At 37.8% G+C, this 22,096-nt stretch overlaps 1 protein-coding gene across 5 annotated transcripts in view; it reads left to right on the top strand.

Moving 5' to 3' along the window:
• LOC145662650 (uncharacterized) overlaps window positions 1-22,096 on the top strand; it is a 293,979-nt gene that overhangs the window by 93,505 nt on the left and 178,378 nt on the right. Inside the window, exon 1 of one of the 5 annotated variants that reach the window (XM_081728440.1) lies at window positions 13,223-13,511. The exons of the other annotated variants lie outside the window; for them this stretch is intronic. Coding sequence (XP_081584566.1) covers window positions 13,238-13,511 — 274 coding nt within the window. The 5' untranslated portion in view covers window positions 13,223-13,237. Of the gene's footprint in view, window positions 1-13,222; window positions 13,512-22,096 lie in introns of those variants that run through there. 5 annotated transcript variants of the gene reach the window in all.

Below are 22,096 nucleotides of genomic sequence, written 5' to 3'. Positions count from 1 at the left end.
CTGTAGGTGCAAATTCAGTAAACTTACAAAGAGTGAAAAAGTTATTTGACTGGACCGGAACCGATTTTCAGCTAACTGGAAAATAGACCGGGTGATTTAGTGGTTAACACAACAGCACGGTATGCCGGAGATCTGGGTTCGAATCCCGGTCTAGTCAAATCACCTTTTCACACTTCTGTAAGCTATTGTTACGCTGCATATTGAGCGAGCAAAATATGTTTTCAATAAAATCGATGCTTAAGTCATTTCAGTAGTGCTTTATTGCTCTGATATTCATCGCGAACAAAATTACTTATATTTATCATATTATTTCAGCGTTCGGCTAACTTGGGGCCGCGGTGGCTCAGTGGTAGAGCGTTCACCTCTGGTGCTCGGGGTCCCGGGATCAATTCCAGCCCCTGCCAAGTAAACTTTGTGGTGGACAAATACCGTGTGCGTGGGTTTTCTCGGAATTCTCCCGTTTCCTCCCACATTCTTCATTCCACCATTTCATTCATTACTCATCATCACCGTCTCTAGCCTAACCGGCATTAGCGTGGGACGTAAAACTCAAAGATTTCATTTCATTTTTTTTTTCGTTTGGCTAGCATTGACAGTTTATTTTGATAACAGTTTTCTCTCCAAATCAAACGCAGGTATAGTGCAATGTGATTTATTCTCCATTCATATCTGCATAATCTTCTCGACGAATCTTTTTCTCACATCGTTTTCGCGACATAGGGCGCGAATGGCGACTACTAGGTCGAACGTTTCAGCGTCTTCTTCTAAAGTCTCCTCGCGATAGAAGAGGAATAGCTGGACAACCAGGTGTTAGATCATTGCACTTTAACTAATGAACCTCGTGCTCCACTCGTATATATAGTTATTCTGAGAAGAATACTGAAGACTAAGAGGATCAGCTGAAAATCAAAGCCCTAATTGCCAGTTCTTGATCTTTAAGTTTTAGACTGATTTCTCACAGAATTATTGCGAGAGAGAGAAACGAAATGAATTAAAGAAAATATAAAACTAATAACATAATGATAAAGAGGTTTTAAATCCATTAGCTGTTCTCATAACATGTATGAAGGCTGTGCTTGAGATACGAAGCAAGGAACAAGACGGTCAGAAAAGGTTAATATAGAAAGGCACTTACATTGTGTTCTGTAGTAGTTGAGGTCAACTTTGTAGGCTCCCGTCTCCTCGACTTACGTAAGTGTAAACGAATAGCAAGTCCAGGGTTGCCAGATTTTGTAAACGAAAAACGGGGACACTAATCTCAGGTTATATATAAGATCAGGGTTCCTACTCATTCGGTCAGAATCAATTGATTACCTCTTTTTTTCCAGGTTACTACTCACAATTTTCCAGTTCATTCTATACACAGTTAACATAAAAGAGTCCTACAAGGGATGCATAAAGAATGTGAAAAGGAAACATGAGTACGGCCTGGCTGGCGTCCCTTATTCCGAATTCAGATATATTGTGTTTTAACAGGTCCTAAATATTGTGCCAGTTACGACATACCCTCCCATTTGTGACGAAAGACATACTTTTTCTCAGTCAGAGACACTACCCTAAAAGAAATACAAATTTAGCATTTAGCAAGAAAAGATATATTTACGCTAAATTCAGACCAGTAAACAAAAAGTTTTTGAATACAGAAGGCTGTTTCAACCTTATGGTAGTGAAGTACAGACCCGTGCCCTAGGGCGTAAAACCCCGTTTCCACCAGTGATCACGTTCGATGTGAGAGCCCCGTTGGTGAACGATTGCACGACATCGTAGCTTCAACTCAAGGAGATCTCTATTGAGCACTGTCTGATCCAATTTCGCCCACTCCTCCTCGCACATTTTCCAAAGGCCACCAAGTGTAGTCGGACGACGCTTATTGATGTTCCGTTTGAGGAGGCCGAAAGCACAGAAGTCCATAGGGGATGCATCTGGTGACTTGACGGGGATGTCTTGAAATGGGATAGCCTTTACACCTGTCTCCTGTTCCATACGTGTCATGTAAGCCACCGCTCGTTTGGCAGTATGGCTGCTGGCCTTGTCCTGGTGGATGAACACTCTGTCAGTGTCATTGCCATACAAAGCCGGGGCATGTTGGCGATAGATGGGTTCCAGTACATGCTCGACATAATACGCTGGATTCACCTTGACATTTGATGACACCCGGTGTATCGGAACCTTTTCGTTTGCACAGAAACCCGTCACTACCATAAATCCCTTTAGAAAACTCTCCTTGCAGGAGCGAACCCACTTCGCATGATCGATTCCATCACTGCGGCGGTAGTAAATTGCACGCATCTGCTGGGATCCTGTCAAATAGACCTATGCTTCATCTAAGGTGATCACCTAACGCCATTTGTCACCTGCCAGGTAACCTTCATATAGCCTTTTGCAGCCACCCGCCATTCTGCGATGTGCGTTGGCTTCAGAACATGGACCCGCCGTTTGTGTGCACTTCTGAGTCCCAAATTTTCGCGTATGATTCGGTGTACAGTTGCAGTTGACCGTCCAACACGCCTCGCTATGTCACGTTGGGTGGGTGGATTCTCCTGGGTCACAAACCGGTGGACCTTGGCAATGACGTTTTGACTGCGTTGTGGAGCCGGTTGCTTCTTTTGCCCCTTTTGACGACGCATGGCAACGGTTTGCTCTGGGTTTGCATTGCGATGGATGACTGTATAAATTCCCTTACCAGACACTGTGAAACCTTTCTTCTTGCACTGCGTTCTTATTCGGCTATAGCTATAGCCTATATCAGAAAATGCGGCATTCTACTCACACACGTATCTCCTCTGCACGGCTTGTACACAAGTGTCTGGCTACTCCGTACTGCGTGCTGACGCGATACTAGCGCCTCTGGTGGCGACTGCAAATTGCTACCATAAGGATGAAACAGCCTTCTGTATTTTTAAAATCCTTCTTTTCTCCCACTCTCTCTCTCTGGAAGTTAAACAAACCATAGGACGAAAGAATGGGTGTGATTTTCCTCCTCATTGTTTGTTTAGTAAAATTAATTGGCTACACTAATCTTTCAAAATCCTTCCCTTTTTAGGCGAGATATACTAATTCTTGCATATATATATATATATATTTTTAAAATCTGAAGAACGAAAACCTGGGCAAACAGGTGTCCCGAAAGACTTTTTCGGAACAGTTAATTCTTTCATTGAAAACCGGGACGTCCGCCAACCCTAAGCAAGTCTAGAACTGAACTGTAAACTTGAAAAGTAGTGCAGTTGACTGAATTCGGAGGGACCTTTTATATGAAACGAGGAATGCAATCCATATGCCTGTCATAGCCTCACATGTATGGCTCATTGAATAATTGTTATGTGAGATTGTTTTAATTTTAGGTTTTAATTTGGGGGTGTATAGCGAGAGGTATAATAATAAAATTTTATATATTAAATTTAAAAAGAGTTTTAATAGAGTTAATTTTTAATGTGAATTTATGTGTTTGTGAATGAATTATCTTATGCATTTGGTAAGCTTATCATAAACAGATTTTTTTTGACACATACCTGGTATGTTTTGATAAGGATGAAACTTTTTCTTTTATGCTATTGATTGCTGCTTAGCTTCGACCCTGATGTGGTTTTAGTTGCTGGTGAATTATTATCTTGGAGACAGAGTATTGATGATTAGTTATATAGTGGTTATGCCGAACACCCATTGTTTCGGCGGTGTTAAACTTGATAGAAGTTGTTATGTTTATGATGAAAGATAGAGATATTGATTTAATTTTATGAATTACCTAAATTGTATTTTGGATTTATCGGAACTCCCCTTTTTTTTTTAAATTATTTAATTTTTTTATATTAGGATTTTTGTTGAAGTTGGTAATTTAATAGCTCGTGGGCGTGGCGTAAAACCACGTGCAGTAAAGTGTTTTGAGTTCGGGTTTCAGAGGTAGAAAGAAGTATGTTTGTGGTAGCTTTTTGTAATGAGTTTAATTATGTAAGTAAAGTTGTTATAATTAAATTTAACTTAAAAATAAAATTTAAAATTGGTAGGCCTACTGCCACGAATATAAGTTTTGGGCATGACTCAATAATCCGGATTAAGGTTTGGAAACAATTCTAACTTAATCCGTTCAATTCAGGCAGTTGGTATTTTGTTCTCAAGCCAGCATTAAATTATTTACGTGAATGGACAAAATTTAAATATTCATAATTTACAATATGTATTTCTTTTTTCTCTTTTCTTTAAAGTTTGGTATACTACATTCCTCTATTTTGTTTCCCGGTTGAAACAAAGTAAAAAAAAAAAAAAAAAAAAAAAAAAGGAAAAAGAAAGAAAAAAATAGTTACCATAATTAGTAGTCGACTATCTACATAATAGTCCAATATAATAGTTATAAATGAAATCCTTAATTATAAACGGAATATACTATATCAGAAATAATTATTTAACACTGTTAGGGTATTTGAAGCATTCAAAGGAAACACCTCACTGTTTACACTATACTGTTTATATAACTGAAAACTCTTACACTAGGATTTTTCGATCATAGCTCATAATATTGGTAGTCATAGTATAACACTTTTAAAATGAAATGAAATGAAATCTTTAAGTTTTACGTCCCACGGTTATGCCGGTTAGGCTAAAGGAGACGGTGATGATGAGTGATGAATGAAATGGTGGAATGAAGAAAGTGGGAGGAAACGGGAGAACCCCGAGAAAACCCACGCACACGGTGTTTGTCCACCACAAAGTTCACTTGGCGGGGGCTGGGATCGAACCCGGGACCCCAAGCACCAGAGGTGAACGCTCTACCACTGAGCCACCGCGGCCCCTATAACACTTTTAAATACTCTTGAATTTCACTTTCGTTTATATTTTTCCTTACAAAAACGTAAAAGCAAGGCACTACACAGTTGTTTTATTATTCTAGGTACTTCTGTTTTCTGATGTAGGTCTTCATACTAAAACCAGTGCCTGACATTACATTCGTTCACGACACTTTCCAAATGCCTAGAATATGCGGCGACTTCATGCAGTAGCTGATAGCCACACTATAAAGTCATACAACAAACACGCGAACAGGCTGTTTCGATACCTCTTTTTCTCTTCGACACTGGACGAGGTACAAGTGCTGTATGTGCACAACATACTTGTAATTGTTACTGAAGATCGATGGTCAGACTAACTTCCGATCACTTGGGAGGCACGTTTAGTTTCTTCTTTGCGAGCGTATGATTAATGGGGCGTCAAAAACATCAAGAACTTTTTCATTCACCTTGTATATTTAAAAAATGAAGTAAAAGATGATGCTCAAGTAACTAACCAGGGAACGTTTCAAATAGAAGAAGAAGAAACTAGCATTAAAAAAAAACTAGGAAACTCGCACGTCCTGCGCAAGCGCAGGACACTGTTGTTGCCTAAATGATTGAATATGATACAAAATTAAAAATATTTATGGCTAGCGAAGTAGTTTTAATAACACGTTAATATCTTTAATTAAGAATTTCTCGATAATTACTCGAATTAAGACGTCCTCGAATCTAAGACGCACCCTTATTTCACTGGGTTCAGTTAAGGAAAAATAATAATATGTTCCATTTTTACTATTACTAAAGCGCTCTTTGATATTGGTCATTTTCGGTAATTTTTATTTGGTCTAGGAATTAATTCGTGCGGTTGGTACGCACACATTGAAGCTGTAGTACAAACACAAAATACATAAATACCTTAAGAAAAATATTGTCAATCGCTAGCCACCACTTTCGCAAATCTGTCAGGCAATGTACGGATTCCGTGGTGAAAGAAGTCCTCATCCTTGGAAGCGATCCAGTCAGAGACCCATGTTTCGATATCTTCTGAAGAAGTAAACCGCTGTCCAATCAAATCGTTGTTGATGCAATCGAACAAGTAGTAGTCCGAAGGAGCAACGTCTGGTGAATACGGCGGGTGGGGTAAAACTTCCCATCCGACATTTTCTAAATAGGTTTTGACCGGTTTTGCGACATGTGGGCGAGCGTTATCATGTTGAACAATAAGTTTATCATGTCTGTTCTCCCATTCCGGTCGTGTTCTGGCAGAGCTTGCTTCAAACGCATTAATTGTCGTCGATAAGGTTCTCCATTCATAGTTTCACCCGGTTGCAGCAGCTCATAGTACACCACACCTTTCATATCCCACCATATGCACAACATAACCTTTGCACAGTGAATATCTCGTTTTGGTTGTGATGGACCTGGTTCACCTGGTTTCACCCAGGCCTTTTTTCGTTTAGGGTTCTCGTAATGGATCCACTTCTCATCACCCGTATTAATTCGATGCAGGAACCCCTTTCTGCTCTGTCGTTGAAGCAGCAATTCGCAAATGTTTTTTCGTCTTTCAACGTCTCTGTCTTTCAATTCATGTGGAACCCAATGTGACATCTTTTGAATCATTCCCACGGCTTTCAAGCGTTTGGAGACTGTTGTTTGATCAACGCCTAATGCTGCTGCAAGTTGTTCCTGCGTTTGACACGAATCCTGCTCGAGCAATGCTGTCAATTCTTCGTCTTGAAATTTTTTTGGCTGTCCAGCTCGCTCTTGGTCTGCCAAGCCGAAATCACCACTTCTAAACCGTGCAAACCACTTCTGACACGTTCAATCAGCTAGAGCATGGTCACCATACACTTCCACCAAAATACGATGACTTTCAGTCGCACTTTTCTGCATGTTGAAGTAATGCAGCAGGACACCCCGCAAAAACACTTTATCAGGCACAAATTGCGCCATGTTCACTTAACTACAAACTGGTGTTGTTGACGCTTTAATCCACTGCCCTATACTACGAACGATACGCAATGACAGGGGTTTGCAACACATGTGTGGATACAAGGAACTATGGGACGCTCCGTTCGTTGCGCCATCTCTTGTCCACCCGCACGAATTAATTCCTAGACCAAATATATATCCCTCTCCATTCCCCATGTTGCGGGACACAGCATGATAAAAATTATCCCAGGCCCGAATGTCGTCCATGTTGGAAAATTTGATCGAGATCGGTTGGGTGGTTGAAGAGTTACGTTCTATTTATTTATTTATATATGTTAATCTCTCCCTCCTCTCCCCCTCATTTAGGGTGTGCCATCAGTGAAAATATTAAAAAAAAAAAAAAAAAAAAAAAACAGGTTCGAACGTCATCTATGTTGAAAATTTGATGGAGATCGGTTGGGTGGTTCAAGAGTCATTAAGTCCTCTCTCTCTCTCTCTCTCTCTCTCTCTCTCTCTATATATATATATATATATATATATATATATATATATATATATATATATATATAATATCTGGTTCCTTCCATTTCAATTCAGGCAGAGCATGTACCATCACCATCTCAGATATTGTTGAAACTTTTTTTTTATAGCTACTAGACATGTTTTTAAGAGACCCATATTTCCCCCCCCCCAAAAAAAAAAGATTCCCGCCACGTAATGGTCCATCAAAGGCGGGGAATACAATTTATGAATTGTAGAAGACATGGAAAATGGTCAACTTCGGAGCCCCACCATTCAGCTATGGAGACAGGTAGAGTTATAATTCTTGTTGTGGTATGTACATAGTTATATAAATAAACTATATTTTATTATAGTTCGGTTATCGCATGCGTATCTTTACCTGTGTAATCTACGTCAATTTTAGTTACTTGACTTCTTTGGAATCTGGTGACCCTGGAAACGCTATTCTTTTACAGGAGAGGTGAAAGTTCGACTGTGTAGTCAGTGTAATTTCTATTTCTGATATTTGATAAACGCTTAGCTCTAAGAATGGGACGGCGTAAAGGCGTTATCTGGAAACCGTACACAGAGATAGGAAATACATCGGTGGAATCTAAATTCTGCCAAAAGACCTATGTGGAGAAAATGTCAGCCCACATATTAAAGTGCCACAAGTTTCCACAAGATGTAAAGAGAACGCTCGTCCAAACAAGCCAGAAGCGTACATCTCTCTATTTAGTAGGCCTATTCAAAACCAAGAAACAAATACAAATAGTAGGCTACCAAATTTATACCAATCTGTAATTTTAGTACATTGTTAGTGTGCAGTTCGAGTGGAACTGCATCACTACAGTTAATTGAATTAGACCCGCAACAAAGATAATCTTCAACCATATCTTTGTTGGAAGCTGAAGAGAGTCAAGAGAGGGAGAGAAGTAAAAGAGCGTGAGATTCGTTCTTTTATAGATGATATGGCTGAAGGAGAAACGGTAAGCGGAAAGCAGAATCAAAGTTTAGGAAAAGTGAAAAAAAACTAGTCCATCTTACTTACATATTACTGACTTCAGTTTTGTATTAGGTGTAAGTGTATTTTTAAGCAAAATACAAATACATATAATGTGATAAATATATTTTAGTAACACTTTGCCCCTTGTACATAAGAAAATTATATAATTCTTACCGTTTTATACATATGGTAGACCAGTTTTTTGATCCTTGCAAAAGTTTACATAATAATCGGCTTTTCACTACCTATGCACCGTTAACGAAACAAGTCAACCTAACCAAACCTAATTCACGTAATCAAAAGTACAGCTAAGATTTATTTTTCTAACATGGAAAAAATAATGTATTTATATTAACGAAGTGTTTTGGTTGTTTTGCTATTTCTTACTAAATCAAAGTAATTTTAATTGACCTAGCGAGAAGTTATGGCAGTGCGGGCCAGCCAACCACTACTTTTCCAGTTTAACCCCAAATTAGTGATATCTGTGGTCAAAGGTCCGTAGCTAGACCTCATTGATTATTTATTAGTCATTAAGCAACTTTATGATACAGTGGACTTCATCAGTCAGTACACAATTACAAACTTTACAAACAATATACTATTATTAACATACTTGGTGTTCTCTTATTTCACACAAAAATCATTTGGCTTAAGTTATTTTGAGTCATAGGGCCTACTTATTGTTAGGGACTCGGACACGTGGTACGTCCATATTCTACTATTGTTGTTTCGTGTGTTGTATTTACGATTACTTTCAGAAGCATCGTAAGTGGTAAGTCCTGAGAAATATTTCTTAATTTTCAAAAAATAGTAAAACTGTATTATTATATTGCGAAAGAACGTGCAATTTTTTCCATGTCAAGAGAAATAGCTACACTTATAAACAAAGATAACTGTAGATAATATATATATATATATATATATATATATATATATATATATATATATATATATATATATATATATATATATATATTGTGTCTCGTCTTTACATGAAAAAAACCCTAATATTTTCCCGTTTTTTTACCCATTACGAGGACTGACTAGTGACGCACTCACCCTATTAACCGGACTTCCGGTGTAGATTGGTCGGTATTCCAGAGACTCTATTTTGTCTTACCCTGACGCCGCTCAACATGCTGCTTGTATTTAGAAAAATACGCGGCTTGCGTGTTAACTTCAATATATGTACACTAGGTATCTCACTACATATTGTTATTGCCGGTATCTTCATTTAATCACAAACAAATAAGTGTGTCGACGGTCAGAAAAGGTTGAGAACCACTGTCATACAGCATTGTTCAGTGTTAACTCGATGCTTAAACTCAGTAACTGGTGTGCACTTGCCTCTCCATTGACAGTTCCAGTGCATCTGCTGAATACGGGACTTCAACGTCAATGCCTTGACGTCATCATCAATACCTTGATTACAGTTGGTAGTAGACATCGTAACAGGAGTGCTAAGTGACAGAGTGTTGTTTTCGGACAGGCTTCTCGTTATCCTGTCCAATAGTGTTGGCCGCATACGGGTTAGCTGCTATCGTGGTGAGCACGATCTGCCAGCGTACATTCTTGAATGTCAGCAGCCAAACGGTAAGTGTGAAGGGTGGAGTATCATTGGATCTAACATGCGATTACCAGTGCAGGATTGCCATTTATCCCTGCATAAGTAAAGTTTTAAATGCTGAGATTTTACCCTTTTTCCGGACAGTTTCGACGCCATGTTTCAGGAGGACAATGCTGTGCCACATATCACGAAACGTGCAACCTTTCAAGGAATGACGGTTACTGCAGCTACCTGACCTGCATGATTTTGTGACACGTCACCCATCGAACATGTGGGATATTGTTGGTTGGTACGGTGTTCATTATGGTCCTCCAGCTGACGGTGTCGATGTATTGTGGAGTCGCATATAAACAGCGCGATAGGTGATTTCTCAAGAATAATCCAACAGTTGTTTGGTTTGATGCCAAAATGTATCAAGACTGACTGCAGGATGTTTAAGCTTCATACTATATGATTTATTTAGGTTAGATTTGCTATTCTGAAATTGTAGTTAGTTCTGTATGTCATGTGACGAATCTGTAGTATAAAACTTATTTCATTAACACTTGTCTTACGTAGTGCAATTTTCGGAAACAGCATTGTACTATCAAGTAGATATGATGTTTCTTTCCCCATTTCTCTCTCCCAGTTAATACCTATATGAACAAACCACAATTAATAATTTTCTTGAGAGAATTACAGTGTTTATATCTGAATCTGGATTATTCAATATTATTTGTCTATAATTTATGGAGGTTAATGAGTAGTCTGGAAGTCGACCATGTCACCATAGCTATTCAAAACTGGAAAATACGAGAACTTTGGCGCCTTGTAGTGACTAGATCTGCTATAAACGTAACCAAGGAAGTTCTGTCGATTTTTTGTGGAGGCCTGTGTTCCATTGGCCTCTCACCGTTAGTTGAATGCAAATGGAGGTAAGGCAAAGGTCAGTTGTTGGTGTAGGTATGTCCAACATACTACCTGGTTGGGGCAGTTCAGTTACACCGTGAACTCGTGTAAGGAGAGAGTGAACGTGGGACTTCCACAGATTGTCATAAGGGCGTGTATGGTGTACGAGTTCAAACTGGGGTCAAATGCCGCTGCAGCGGGACGGAAGAAAGGCCAGGCCTTTGGTGAGAGTGTCGTGACAATGCGGACAGTGCAGCGGTGGTTTAACAAGTTTAAGGGAGGTGACGAAACACTCGAAGACGCGCCATGTGCCAGAAGACCAGCACATGCACAAAATGAAGATCTTCAGGCAGCAATTGAGGCGAACAGAGGCCAGACATGTGAGGAACTGGAACTACAATTAAGTGGGAGTGGAGAAAGCTTTCGGCAGCACCTCCCATCAACTTGGGAAGCACTACAAGTTGGGTTGATGAGTCTCACATGATTTGACTCTGGGCCAGAAGACAACACGAGCAGACACCTGTGTTTCTTTGCTGTCTCGTCTGAGGAGGGAGCTATTTACAGGGCGTTGACATGTGATCAGAAGTGTGTCCTGTACGAAGCTCCGCGGTGCCGTCATCATTGGTTAGCATCCCATGAACCGGTTCAGAAACAGTCGAAATTAGCACTGCATCAGAAGGTCCTCCTTTGTGTTTGATGGATTGCTCGCGGTATTGCGCATCGGGAACTGCTACTAGCTGGTAAGAGACATGCAACTATGTACTGTCAGCAGTTGATCCGTATTCAAGAAAAACTCAAAACTCTGGAGCTAGCATTTCTGAATCGCAAAGGGGCCCTCCTGTTACAGGGACAACGCTAATGTCCACGTGGCTAGGATGACACCATTCTACGCCTTGGATGGGAAACATTATTGCATCCATCATACTCCCCGGACATTGCACAGTCCGGTTATCACTTGTTCCATTCGCTGGATAATCACCTTCGAGGACGTCAGTTCAGATCCCTAGTAGAGGTGCAAAAATGCACTTGATACTTCGCTTCACGACCCACCAGGTTCTACCGCGATGGAATCCGTGGCCTTCTAGAACGTTGGCAGAAGGTCGTCGATGCTGATGGGGACTATTTTTGATCTTCCAGGAGGTACACCTTAGGTGACATATCGATGTTCGAAGGTGATGGATGAAAAGGGGACAGAACTTTCTTGATTACCTGTATAAACTGAAGTCTTTCAGAAGAGTAACTTTGTTTCCTGGACGTAAACTATAAAACTTCGCAAGTTTTCTCAATAAATGTAGTGAAAGTACAAAGACGATAGATAGATCCTTTCTTTCTACTCCATAAGTCAAAACAAGAAGAAGGAGGGTAGCTTGAAACAACATTAACGTTTCTATAATGTTATCAAGTGACAGACTGTTAAGGAAAAAAAGAAAGAAAAAGTGAGAGCTTTACAAAACAAGATTTATTTATATTACTCGATAAACCTCTTAATAGCACAACGAGAAAATATAATTTACACAACTAAACTTCTGCAATAGTGACTACGGACATATCACTTCATACATTTAATTTTAAACATTTGGTGTTCAGTAACGAAAGTAAAGTAAATTTTTATGTTTATGCTATTTATTTTTAGATTTTGATTCTTAGACTGATATTTAAACTATATTTTTTCTTTCCATTTTACGACTCTTCAATGGAGTAGAACCCGTCCCCATGATAGCCTTTTAAGGTAAAAGAGACGGATGATTAACGGAAATGAATGATTAAGAAAAAAATGTTGAAATAATAATGTGGGAGAAAACAGGAGAATGTAGACACGATGCTGTTTACCACACTTGCATGATCTGGGATCAAACCACTCTTCGCACCAAAGACGAGCGCTCTACTACTGAGCCACCATGCTTGCAATAAGTCCTTAAGTTGATTCTGTTGTTCTTACTGCCCCCTTCCAAAACAGGTCAGTTTTTTAATTTTTAGGGTTGGAAAGAGTGTACGTGTCCTGGTAAAACAGACTTCTGGTAACATCTTTGTTTTATGTGCAACAAAGAAGTGAACTGGATTGATTACAAAGTGAGTATAACAAAAGTAAGCACATTCCTTTTTTTTAAAAGAGTGATTCATTAATTACTATGAAAGAATAGAATGTTCAACGTGGCAACAGTGCTTGTGAACATTCCGGATGTCAGGGTTTTTAATAGCGTTCTAACCTTATTGGGGTAGTGAACTGGTGTTGCTATGGCAACGGTCGTTTCGCAGAAAGAGGAAAAAACTGATTTTCTCCCGGTTTCTCACTGGATTACGAACGAGCTACATGCAGAGTGGAGCGGTAGAGGACAGAACATTTGTGCTGTAGTCAGTGCACTTGCGATATATCTATCTAAATCTAAGACGGAGAACAGCTGTTACCGATTTTGTATTTTTGACCAGTTAGCTTCCACTTCGTCTTGAGTATAACCAGTATTTTTCGGAGTTTATTAAACTCTATTTATTAGTGAGAAAAAAGGACGTAGTAATTTTAAATTGAATATTGTGCTGTGCGAGGAATCCTGTGCTGTGCATTTTTGTTTCTTCGTAGCCATGGGTCGTAAACGTAAAAATGTCCATGACTATGTCGCTGAACGGAGTGATGTATTTGAAGCTGTTGAAAAAGTGAAGGAAGGTCGTATCGTCTATGTCATGCGCTGCCGCTTCTGTTATATTGAAGTTGATACAAGAGCGGATAGGATAAAAGAGCACCTGGGTAGCAAAAGACACTTCCAACTCGAAAGAGCAATGCTTAGAGGATGTGTACATAGGCAACCACAAGAACTGACCTTCTCCACAAGAGCACTTGCTGATTTACAAATTAGAGGTACTAACCAACAAAACTAAAAACAGACACAAAATTTAAAGAAATATACAACGGAGCCACAAATTTACGTTATCCATTGATAGTCTAGCTCCACTCTGCAGCAAGTTCATTTTTTAAAAATCGAGTTTAAAGGAGAACTAACTAAAATTTACGCGTTCCAGCTCATCATATATGTGGCAACATTTTATAGTTAAGTGGTTGGTAGTTATGTATATTTCCTTAAATTTTGGGTCCATAATGATTTCTTCCAAGGTGCGAAGGACTTTACTTGGGTTTTTGATTAAAGACGGACTGCTCTTAAGATTTTTTTTTTTTTTTGGCAAGTGTTACATTGAGAATTTTGATGTAGGTGCAGTGGGGCAAAAAATGAAATTTTCAGTTTTATATCCTACAGTTATTTCCCATAGGCTAACGCTAAAGGAGACGGCTGATTAATGAAAATAAATCATTATGAAAGAATTGGTCGAGTAAGAGTGTTCAAGGAAACGAAGAACCCATGTATACAATGTTGTCCACCGCAAACTCACATTTCCTGGGATCGAACCACGTCCTCTCGCACCAGAGATGATCGATCTATGATTAAGCCACATCTTAAATAGGGACAATGAAATGAAAATAAGGTATACAGAGTGTACCAAAAGTTGGTCGGGCATTTTAGTTGAAAAACGTAAGAACTAGGGATCGATCTAGGGTAGACATCCTTGATAAGAGGAAAAAAAATGTTACACAATGTCCACCGTCTGACATCATGCTGTTTTTCATTTTTTGGATAACTTCAGAATTTCAGATGAGAATAGTATCATGTACTGCATATTTTACATCTACAATTTGTAGGGAAAACTGTTGGTGAAATTAATTGTACAAAGTCTTCTACATGTAACAAATTATCGTCTGTATAGGTTCGGTAGCAGGCGTCACAAAACTGTTTTCATTAATGGTTTTCTTTGTATATGCTATCCTCCAAACTAGTATATTATGATCCATTCCCAATGGAATGTAAAGTGACTCCAAAGTGTTGTTGGATATAAAGTTGATGGATGATGTTGAGTGTACATCCATAACATTTCATCCATCCATATCAGTCATTTTCACTTTCAAATCGTACGCTTCTACATCTTTCAAATCAGGGTTGTTTTGTTTAAAACAAATGATTAAAACTTGTTTTAAACACGTGTATGTTTTAAGACTTGTTTTAAACATATGCTCATTTTTTATTTTTTGTAAAAAAAAAAAAAAAAATGCCAGAGAAAGAAAATGATCAAAAAGTGCTCCCCATTCAGAAAACTATTTTCTTCCCATGTGAATGTTTTGATTTCCGTGGCTACAGCAGGTCAATGTGGTGATCTACAATTTATTTTCTCTACCCCCCCTATTTTTAACGTGTATTGTTTAAATGCTTCTCAGTTAACTTGTGAGAAAGTGTCGTAGTTAAAGGTTGGACTACTTGTAGGACTGGTATTTAAAAATAAATAAAATAATTATCATGGAAACAAATTTTGGTGTTGTATTCAGAAAACAAATAAAAGGTAATTTGATAAATTGCGGTTCTGAAATCAAAATATCGCAGACATTCTGAACCGTCAGCTAGGTTTGCATGTGCTTCAGAAAACCTTAACACCAAAAAGTGTGCTCGAAAAGTAGATACATCCAAATCACGATGCTCCGAGTTAGAAAATACATATTCGCAGTGTTTCAAATGTGGCTTTTGAAATCAATGAACAAGATTGATTTTGCGTCCTTTGTCAACAAAATTTAGTCGAAGATATGGTACAGAGTGTTTTGTGTAAAATCTGAATACACGAGTCTCGTGCGGGTGTTTAAGATGAACTTGCAATTCCAATGTAACTTTTGTGCACATAAGGTGTAGCTGTCTGTTTTCCATATAGATACTTTATGTTTCATAGGATTATGAACAATATTGCTCATTTGATTAACAATAAGGATATTCTTTTCTTTAATGATATGTTCTTTTTCGTATTAATAACACTCACCAGGGAAGGGTCCGAATGGGGCACTCGAGTTGCCGAACGTCATGTATCAGATATGAAAGAGGGTGTGAAACTATGTAGGAGCTATATATATGCAAATTTATAGCGGCTGAGGGCAACATGGAAAAGCAGGAGAGGCGGAAGAAATATGGCCGACTGTAGGGCCCAGGAACACAGAAAGCTAAGGAATCACTCGTTTTACGCGTAAATGGTTACAGAAATTAAGGTCAAGTGTTTAGTAGTAGATGCATGATAAGATCTGCTATATCTGTAATTAACATTATGGCCACCATATTGAGTGGCCATTTTGAATTCGGATTCACAATGTAAAAGAGAAAGTGGATCATGTGGCATATGAAATAGCACTGAAATTTTATTTGTAGCAACTTTATTGTGAGTTGAGAAGTAAAATGCAAGAAAGTCGTGAGGGGATATTTGAACAAACTGCGGAATAATCCGTCGGAATAATGTTGGCATAGGATGCACATCTAGGAAAAGATTACAAAGTGCATTTGCACGTGCAAAGAGCTGATAATATTGCAGTGTAAAAGATGGATAGTTGTTGTCACACTAAAACACGCGACACAAAGGAGGGTTGGGGATTACAGTACAATTACGACATGGTTCTTCTCAAAGAAAATAAATATCATCACATAAGCAAGTATACTGATAAAGGTACATACCAATCTATGAAGAACAGTTTATGTGAACAGTATCTATTCTGTTCACATAAATATGTCATCATCATTATAGGTATTCTGACTTTATTGGCAGGTCACTTGCCGCAGCTGAGAAGCTTCGTCTTCGCGTATGATCTTTCTGTTTTAATATCATCCATTAATTGTAGTCTCCTTCGCCCTCTCCCTCTCTTTCCCGCCACCATACCCTCTAGTACGTTCCTCATGATACAATCTCTTAGGCAATGCCCCAACCAGTTTCTCTTCCTCTTCCTAATACTATCTAAAAGTGTTCTTTTCTCTTCACTATCTCTTCTAGATAGACATTAAATAGTGTTGGCGAGAGGCAGCACACACACATAAATATAAGTGTGATGAAAACACATGAGCTATTCTCACCTGACACCAGTGGCGGATCCAGGGGGCGATCGGGTAATCGCCCCCCAGAAGAGGGAACTTATTTTATATATACAGAGTGGTAGGTAACTCCACCGACAAACTTTGGAAGGTGATTCCTTGTATGAAATGGATGAAAAAAGTTCTAATAAACATGGGACGAAAAACGTCTCATTTCAGAGTTATGAACCACCGAAAATTCGAAAATTCACTTTTCGAAGCGCTCTGCCTTAGAAACTACACGACCGATCCCAAGCGGTTTAAGGAATTACAAAGGAACTAGTATGCGAACTATCTAAATATCCATGTTTACCATCCTCCGTTATCGGTGAAACGAACTGTAAAAAGGAAATTGAGGTATATGGATACTCCTTTAAGTACTAATAACGCGTTCGTTTCTCCGATAACGGAGAATGGTAAAACATGGATATTTAGATAGTTCACATACTAGTTCCTGTGTAATTCCTTAAACCGTTTGTTATAAATCCTATAGTTTCTAAGGCAGGGCGTTTCGTAACATGATTTTTCGAATTTTCGGCGGTTCAGAACTCTGAAATGAGACGTTTTTCGACCTATGTTTATAAGATTTTTTTTCTTTAATTTCATATAAGGAATCACCTACAAAAGTTTGTTGGTGGAGTTACCTACCACCCTGTATAAATAAAACCCATCCCAGAGTTTGAAGCTCTCAAAAAAGTAGCTCTAAGTAGCAGTATGACAACCCACCGTCCCCCCAGAAGTCGGTCTTGGATCCGCCCCTGTCTGACACGTTATCATCTATCTATAACGTTGAATATTCTTCGGCCACTATCAATATTCACTACTAACTACATTTCTGATCTTCACAGGAATTATTGTTGTACGTCCCAAACTCACGCACTAATAATGATACAACTACCTGGAGATTCATATTCATGCCCACAAGAAGAAATAACTTTTCCATATGATGAATTAGGATATACGTTGTCATTTTCTAGCACTTCTCAACAGTGGCTCACCGACCAAGAGCACATTTATCTTCCTACCAACCACTTTATCTTACTTGACTACTTCACTTATAAAGCCGATACTAGCTAATGAGCTTTCTCGCATACTTTCTGTCTGCAAACCGGACACTAGGGATGCGCACGAGACAAAATTTGTGGCTGTCTCGTCTCGAAAATGTGCTGTAAAAGATATGTCGCGATTCGAAAAATGTATATTTTTCTATTAGAAGAGCCGTGTCTCGACTCGAATTTTGTCAGGAAAATCCTTTCTCGACTCGTCTCGTGCGCATCCCTACCGGCCACACAGTAGGTAACATGGACTCACCTTTAGTCTCTTCTTTCTTTGTCGTCAATGACTATTTTTCCCTTACTCGCAACTGTTATGCATAAAAACACTTTTCCTTTGGTCTGTATACAAACCAGAGTTCTCCAGGCTCTAGCTTTAGCGTCATACTAGTGAATCTATATCATACAGTTTATATGCGTCCTTGGATATTACTTCTGCGCTCACAACAGTTACTACAGAATAGTTAACACCAATGTATTCCTGGTAAAATTTCAGGTGCTATTTTGGCCACTTTCAATATGACGGCCATGATGTTAATTACATATAGCAGATTCTATGCATCTACTACTAAGCATTTAGCTTCATATCTGTATCCATTCACGCGCGGATCAAGTTATTCCTTAGCTTTCTTTGTTGTTGGACCTTACGGTCGGCCATATTTCTTTCGGCTCGGCTTTTCCATGTTGCCCTCAGCCGCAATAAATTTGCATATTAACATAGTTTTACACCCTCTTTCATATCTGATACATGTCGTTCGTTAGACAACTCGAGTGCCCCATTTGGACCCTTCCCTGGTCAGATAAAAGAATGTGATATATCATAAAAATATAAATTTCTTTTTCTTGTAGGTTGCATTTCTACTTAGCTTATTTGTAAGGTGTTATTTCTGTACTCGGTTATTTACATTGCAGTATTTTTTTTTCTCTTTAAAGATGTATTATACCTAGAGACACGAATTTTGGCGACACGCGAAAACGCGAAATGTATTAGTTTCGTGCGAAAACGTTGTGTACCTAAAGTATATACTTTTTCACCATTTGTTAGTCCATATAACGCTCGCGATTAATCGCGAAATTCTGTCGAATTAACGAAATTTGCAACAAGTCCCGATATTCCATGAAATTTACTCAAAAGTGACAATTTTTCAACGCAATGTGATGAAAATTCTCATTTTTGAGAAAACAGACCAGCATGAATTTTTAAAATTTTACATGCGAGCTTCAAACGGTATCTACGGGTGAAGTGGATAGTGTGGAAGGAGTGTTGCGCGGTATGTTAAATGAGCATTCAGAAATCGCTGGAAAGTGTCTCCAACTAATGTACATTCCTGTTCAAAATTATTGTCGCATGTCTATAAATATGTTGTAGGAATATAATTTGATAACGAATTTGCCCCGTATTCCTTACATTTTTAGTATGTGTATAATCGGCAAAGACACGTATGTGACGCATTTTATGTCAAAAAATCAGTAAATAAGAACAATAAAACGAAAATAAAACTTTCTTGTACATTTAGCAACATTTTGTTTCACTCATACTAATTTTCGTCTTTATAATTCTTTCCCTATGAAATTTACCACAAGTATTTATTTCTCGATTATACACATAGTATCAGTATTGAAAGTATCCTACAAAAGCTTTATCAAATTATGTCTTACAAGAAGACAGTTATACAAGTCAGATATGCGACAATCATTTTGGACATGAGTGTACATATCAGTTTCGAATGTTGATGTGGAGAGGGCTCTCTCTTCTTACAATGACATACCGACAAAAGAAGAAATTTAACACCAGAAAACACTGAAACAATGCGTAAGTGTTATTTGCATAAGTAAACTGTGAACACTAGTTTTTTTTTCTATTAATGTTCTCTCTCTCTCTGTGTTTTTTTCTTTACATGATACTTTTATTCAGTGAGGATGCTTAGTGTTACTTTTTAAAAGCTGAAATATTGTTTGATATAGTCATGCATAAGCTCATATCATGGTGATTGATGAGTGGAAATTAAGGTGAAGTAAAATGTAACTAATTGTAATTGCCAAGGAAAATAGTGTTCTTACATTGAATTTTTATTTACGATTTTATCCCGCTTTATGTGTATTTTTTTATAACGAAATTGCGAATTTTTATTTACCACAAAATCGTGTCTATAACATAAATAAAACAATGCGATATTCCATGGAAATGATAATTTGTTTTACCAATATGCATTACTGTAAAATTTGCATATATTCAAATGGTAGTGCGATTTTGACTTCACATAGTGTGATTTGGGAAACCCGTTGTGTAAATCGCACCAATCCCAGGCTTCTAAAATATTTTTATCACGGCAATGATAAGATATCGTTATGAAATCACTGTAAAGGAATTGGAAAACTGTAAAGTTCAATACGATCAAAAAATAATTTTAAATTTCTTCAAAAGTTTCGAATTAAAACCATTTATTTAAAAAGTGGTGCGACTATGGCTACTTTCCCCTATGCGTTATTTAGCATAACATCTATCTATACAAGGCAAGCATAGTTTTTTTAAAAAAAAAGAAAAGCTGGTTTTAGTAGTTATAAGCAATAATAATAATAATAATAATAATAATAATAATAATAATAATAATAAACCTAGTCTTTTCCGCTGCACGGTGATGTCAACATTTTAATAATGCCTGACGATAATTTTTAAACTACCCATTTCTTTAAAAGTTTTTTTTTTTTTTTTTTTTAAGTAATGTGGGTGATTTTGCCATGTTCCTACGTAATATAAATAATTACATTAAACAATAAATGATGATTTACTAGGGTACTCAATTTTGTTATGCTATGGTGCAGTTATGGCAGCCTTGCTTTCAGCTGGAATACAAAATTTAAAGAAGAAAATGAATTAAAAAATACTTACTGGAATTTTGTCAAAGAGCTACTGAATGTGTATGTCTTTGTAAACATCTGTAAATTACAGCTTAACTTTTTGTATGGTGATATAATAAAGTGGATTTTTTTCGACCTTTTGCCCTAAATGAACATGAACCATTTATAGTAGAAGACAGTGAAATGACAAGGAAAGTGCACAAATGGGTTTCTAGCAGAGCCGTAACTTGTGGGTGTCAGTGAACAACTGTCCCTTCCCCCCAGGGAAGCTCTCCGCCATTCGAGGGGGGGGGGGAATTTTAAGATAAAATTTTCTTATTCCATATACGATACGAACATGAAATTATAAATGAAGCATCAAACAGGTTCACTGCATTACATTAAACAAAACAGCTCACAAAAGGTAAACAAAACAAAAATGAGTCGTGAGTCCATTTCATTAAAAAAGGTATACTATTAGGGGCCCTAGAAGTAATACTTATTCGTTGAGATTTGTCAATATTGCCCCCTTAATTAATTTCTCTTGTATGGAATAGGTCCAGAGGCGTAACTAATGGCCCTGCAGACCCTACCGCGCAAGAGGACTCACATTCTCCGGGGGACTCATAAAGAATAAGAGAAAGATTTAAAGAGGGGCCCCAAGAATTAGAAAAACTTTTCTAGGGGGCCCAAATACGGATATTAATACTTGCCACCCCAGAAAAAATCTAAGTTACGGCTCTGGTTTCTAGATATAAAAATGAGCCTTTCTAATGGATCCGGGCTCAGATTTTGACTCAGAAGGCACTAGTTACATTGTGCTTTTAGCAAGTCTCGTAATGAAGTTGACAATGTAGGTTATTTACATTTTCCAAAGTATACAGGTACTGTATATGTTTCAAAATTGAGGCCTAAGAGTCTTTTAGGGCCTTATGCAGATACATTCTGACTCGTGATTATTGTCATATTAAAGAGTTCGGCTAACATACGTTTCCTGCAGTAGTCAGGCCTTTAGTATTACGTTAATCACACTTCGAAACGACTCTGCATAAAACAGTTAAGGTCTACGTGTGAGTTTTCTTGCTTAGATTATTATTTGTTTCTGTAAAATTATATATATATCAGTTGTTTTTATTCATATCTTCCTTATAAATAGAGATGGAAAGCATTTAAACAGACCATTTAAATGGCTGAAATAGGCATATAACATAATCGTCCAAAAGCTAGTGTAATGTAAATACAACAAAGTTAGGAGACTTGACCCTAATTCTCTGAGGGTTGGAACAGTTCTTGTAGTTGTGAGTTCAAGACACAAATCTCATTTTGTTTTACAGGATATCGACATTTTTCTTCATTCATGCTAATGATATAGAAGCGACAGAATTAGGGTGAATGTGCCAGTACTCAACCTCCAAACTCAAATTTTAAGTTTGAATGTCATTTTTGATTTTAATTTTGAACAGAATGAGACTTCTTCATGATATATGTATTCATTATTTAGTCTAGTTTACAATGAAAGGAATGTTTTTAGTGTCATTTTTAGGATTTTAACAATATTTATAAATTTCCTAAAAATGCCGAAAAATACCAGTACTCAGCCACTACATTCTATAACTCAGCCATTAACGAACCTA

This window comes from Thermobia domestica, chromosome 10 (genome assembly GCF_964235325.1).
Source record: "Thermobia domestica chromosome 10, izTheDome1.hap1.1, whole genome shotgun sequence".
In the NCBI taxonomy this organism is placed as follows: domain Eukaryota; kingdom Metazoa; phylum Arthropoda; class Insecta; order Zygentoma; family Lepismatidae; genus Thermobia; species Thermobia domestica.
This window is presented reverse-complemented; position numbering and strand designations above follow the sequence as displayed.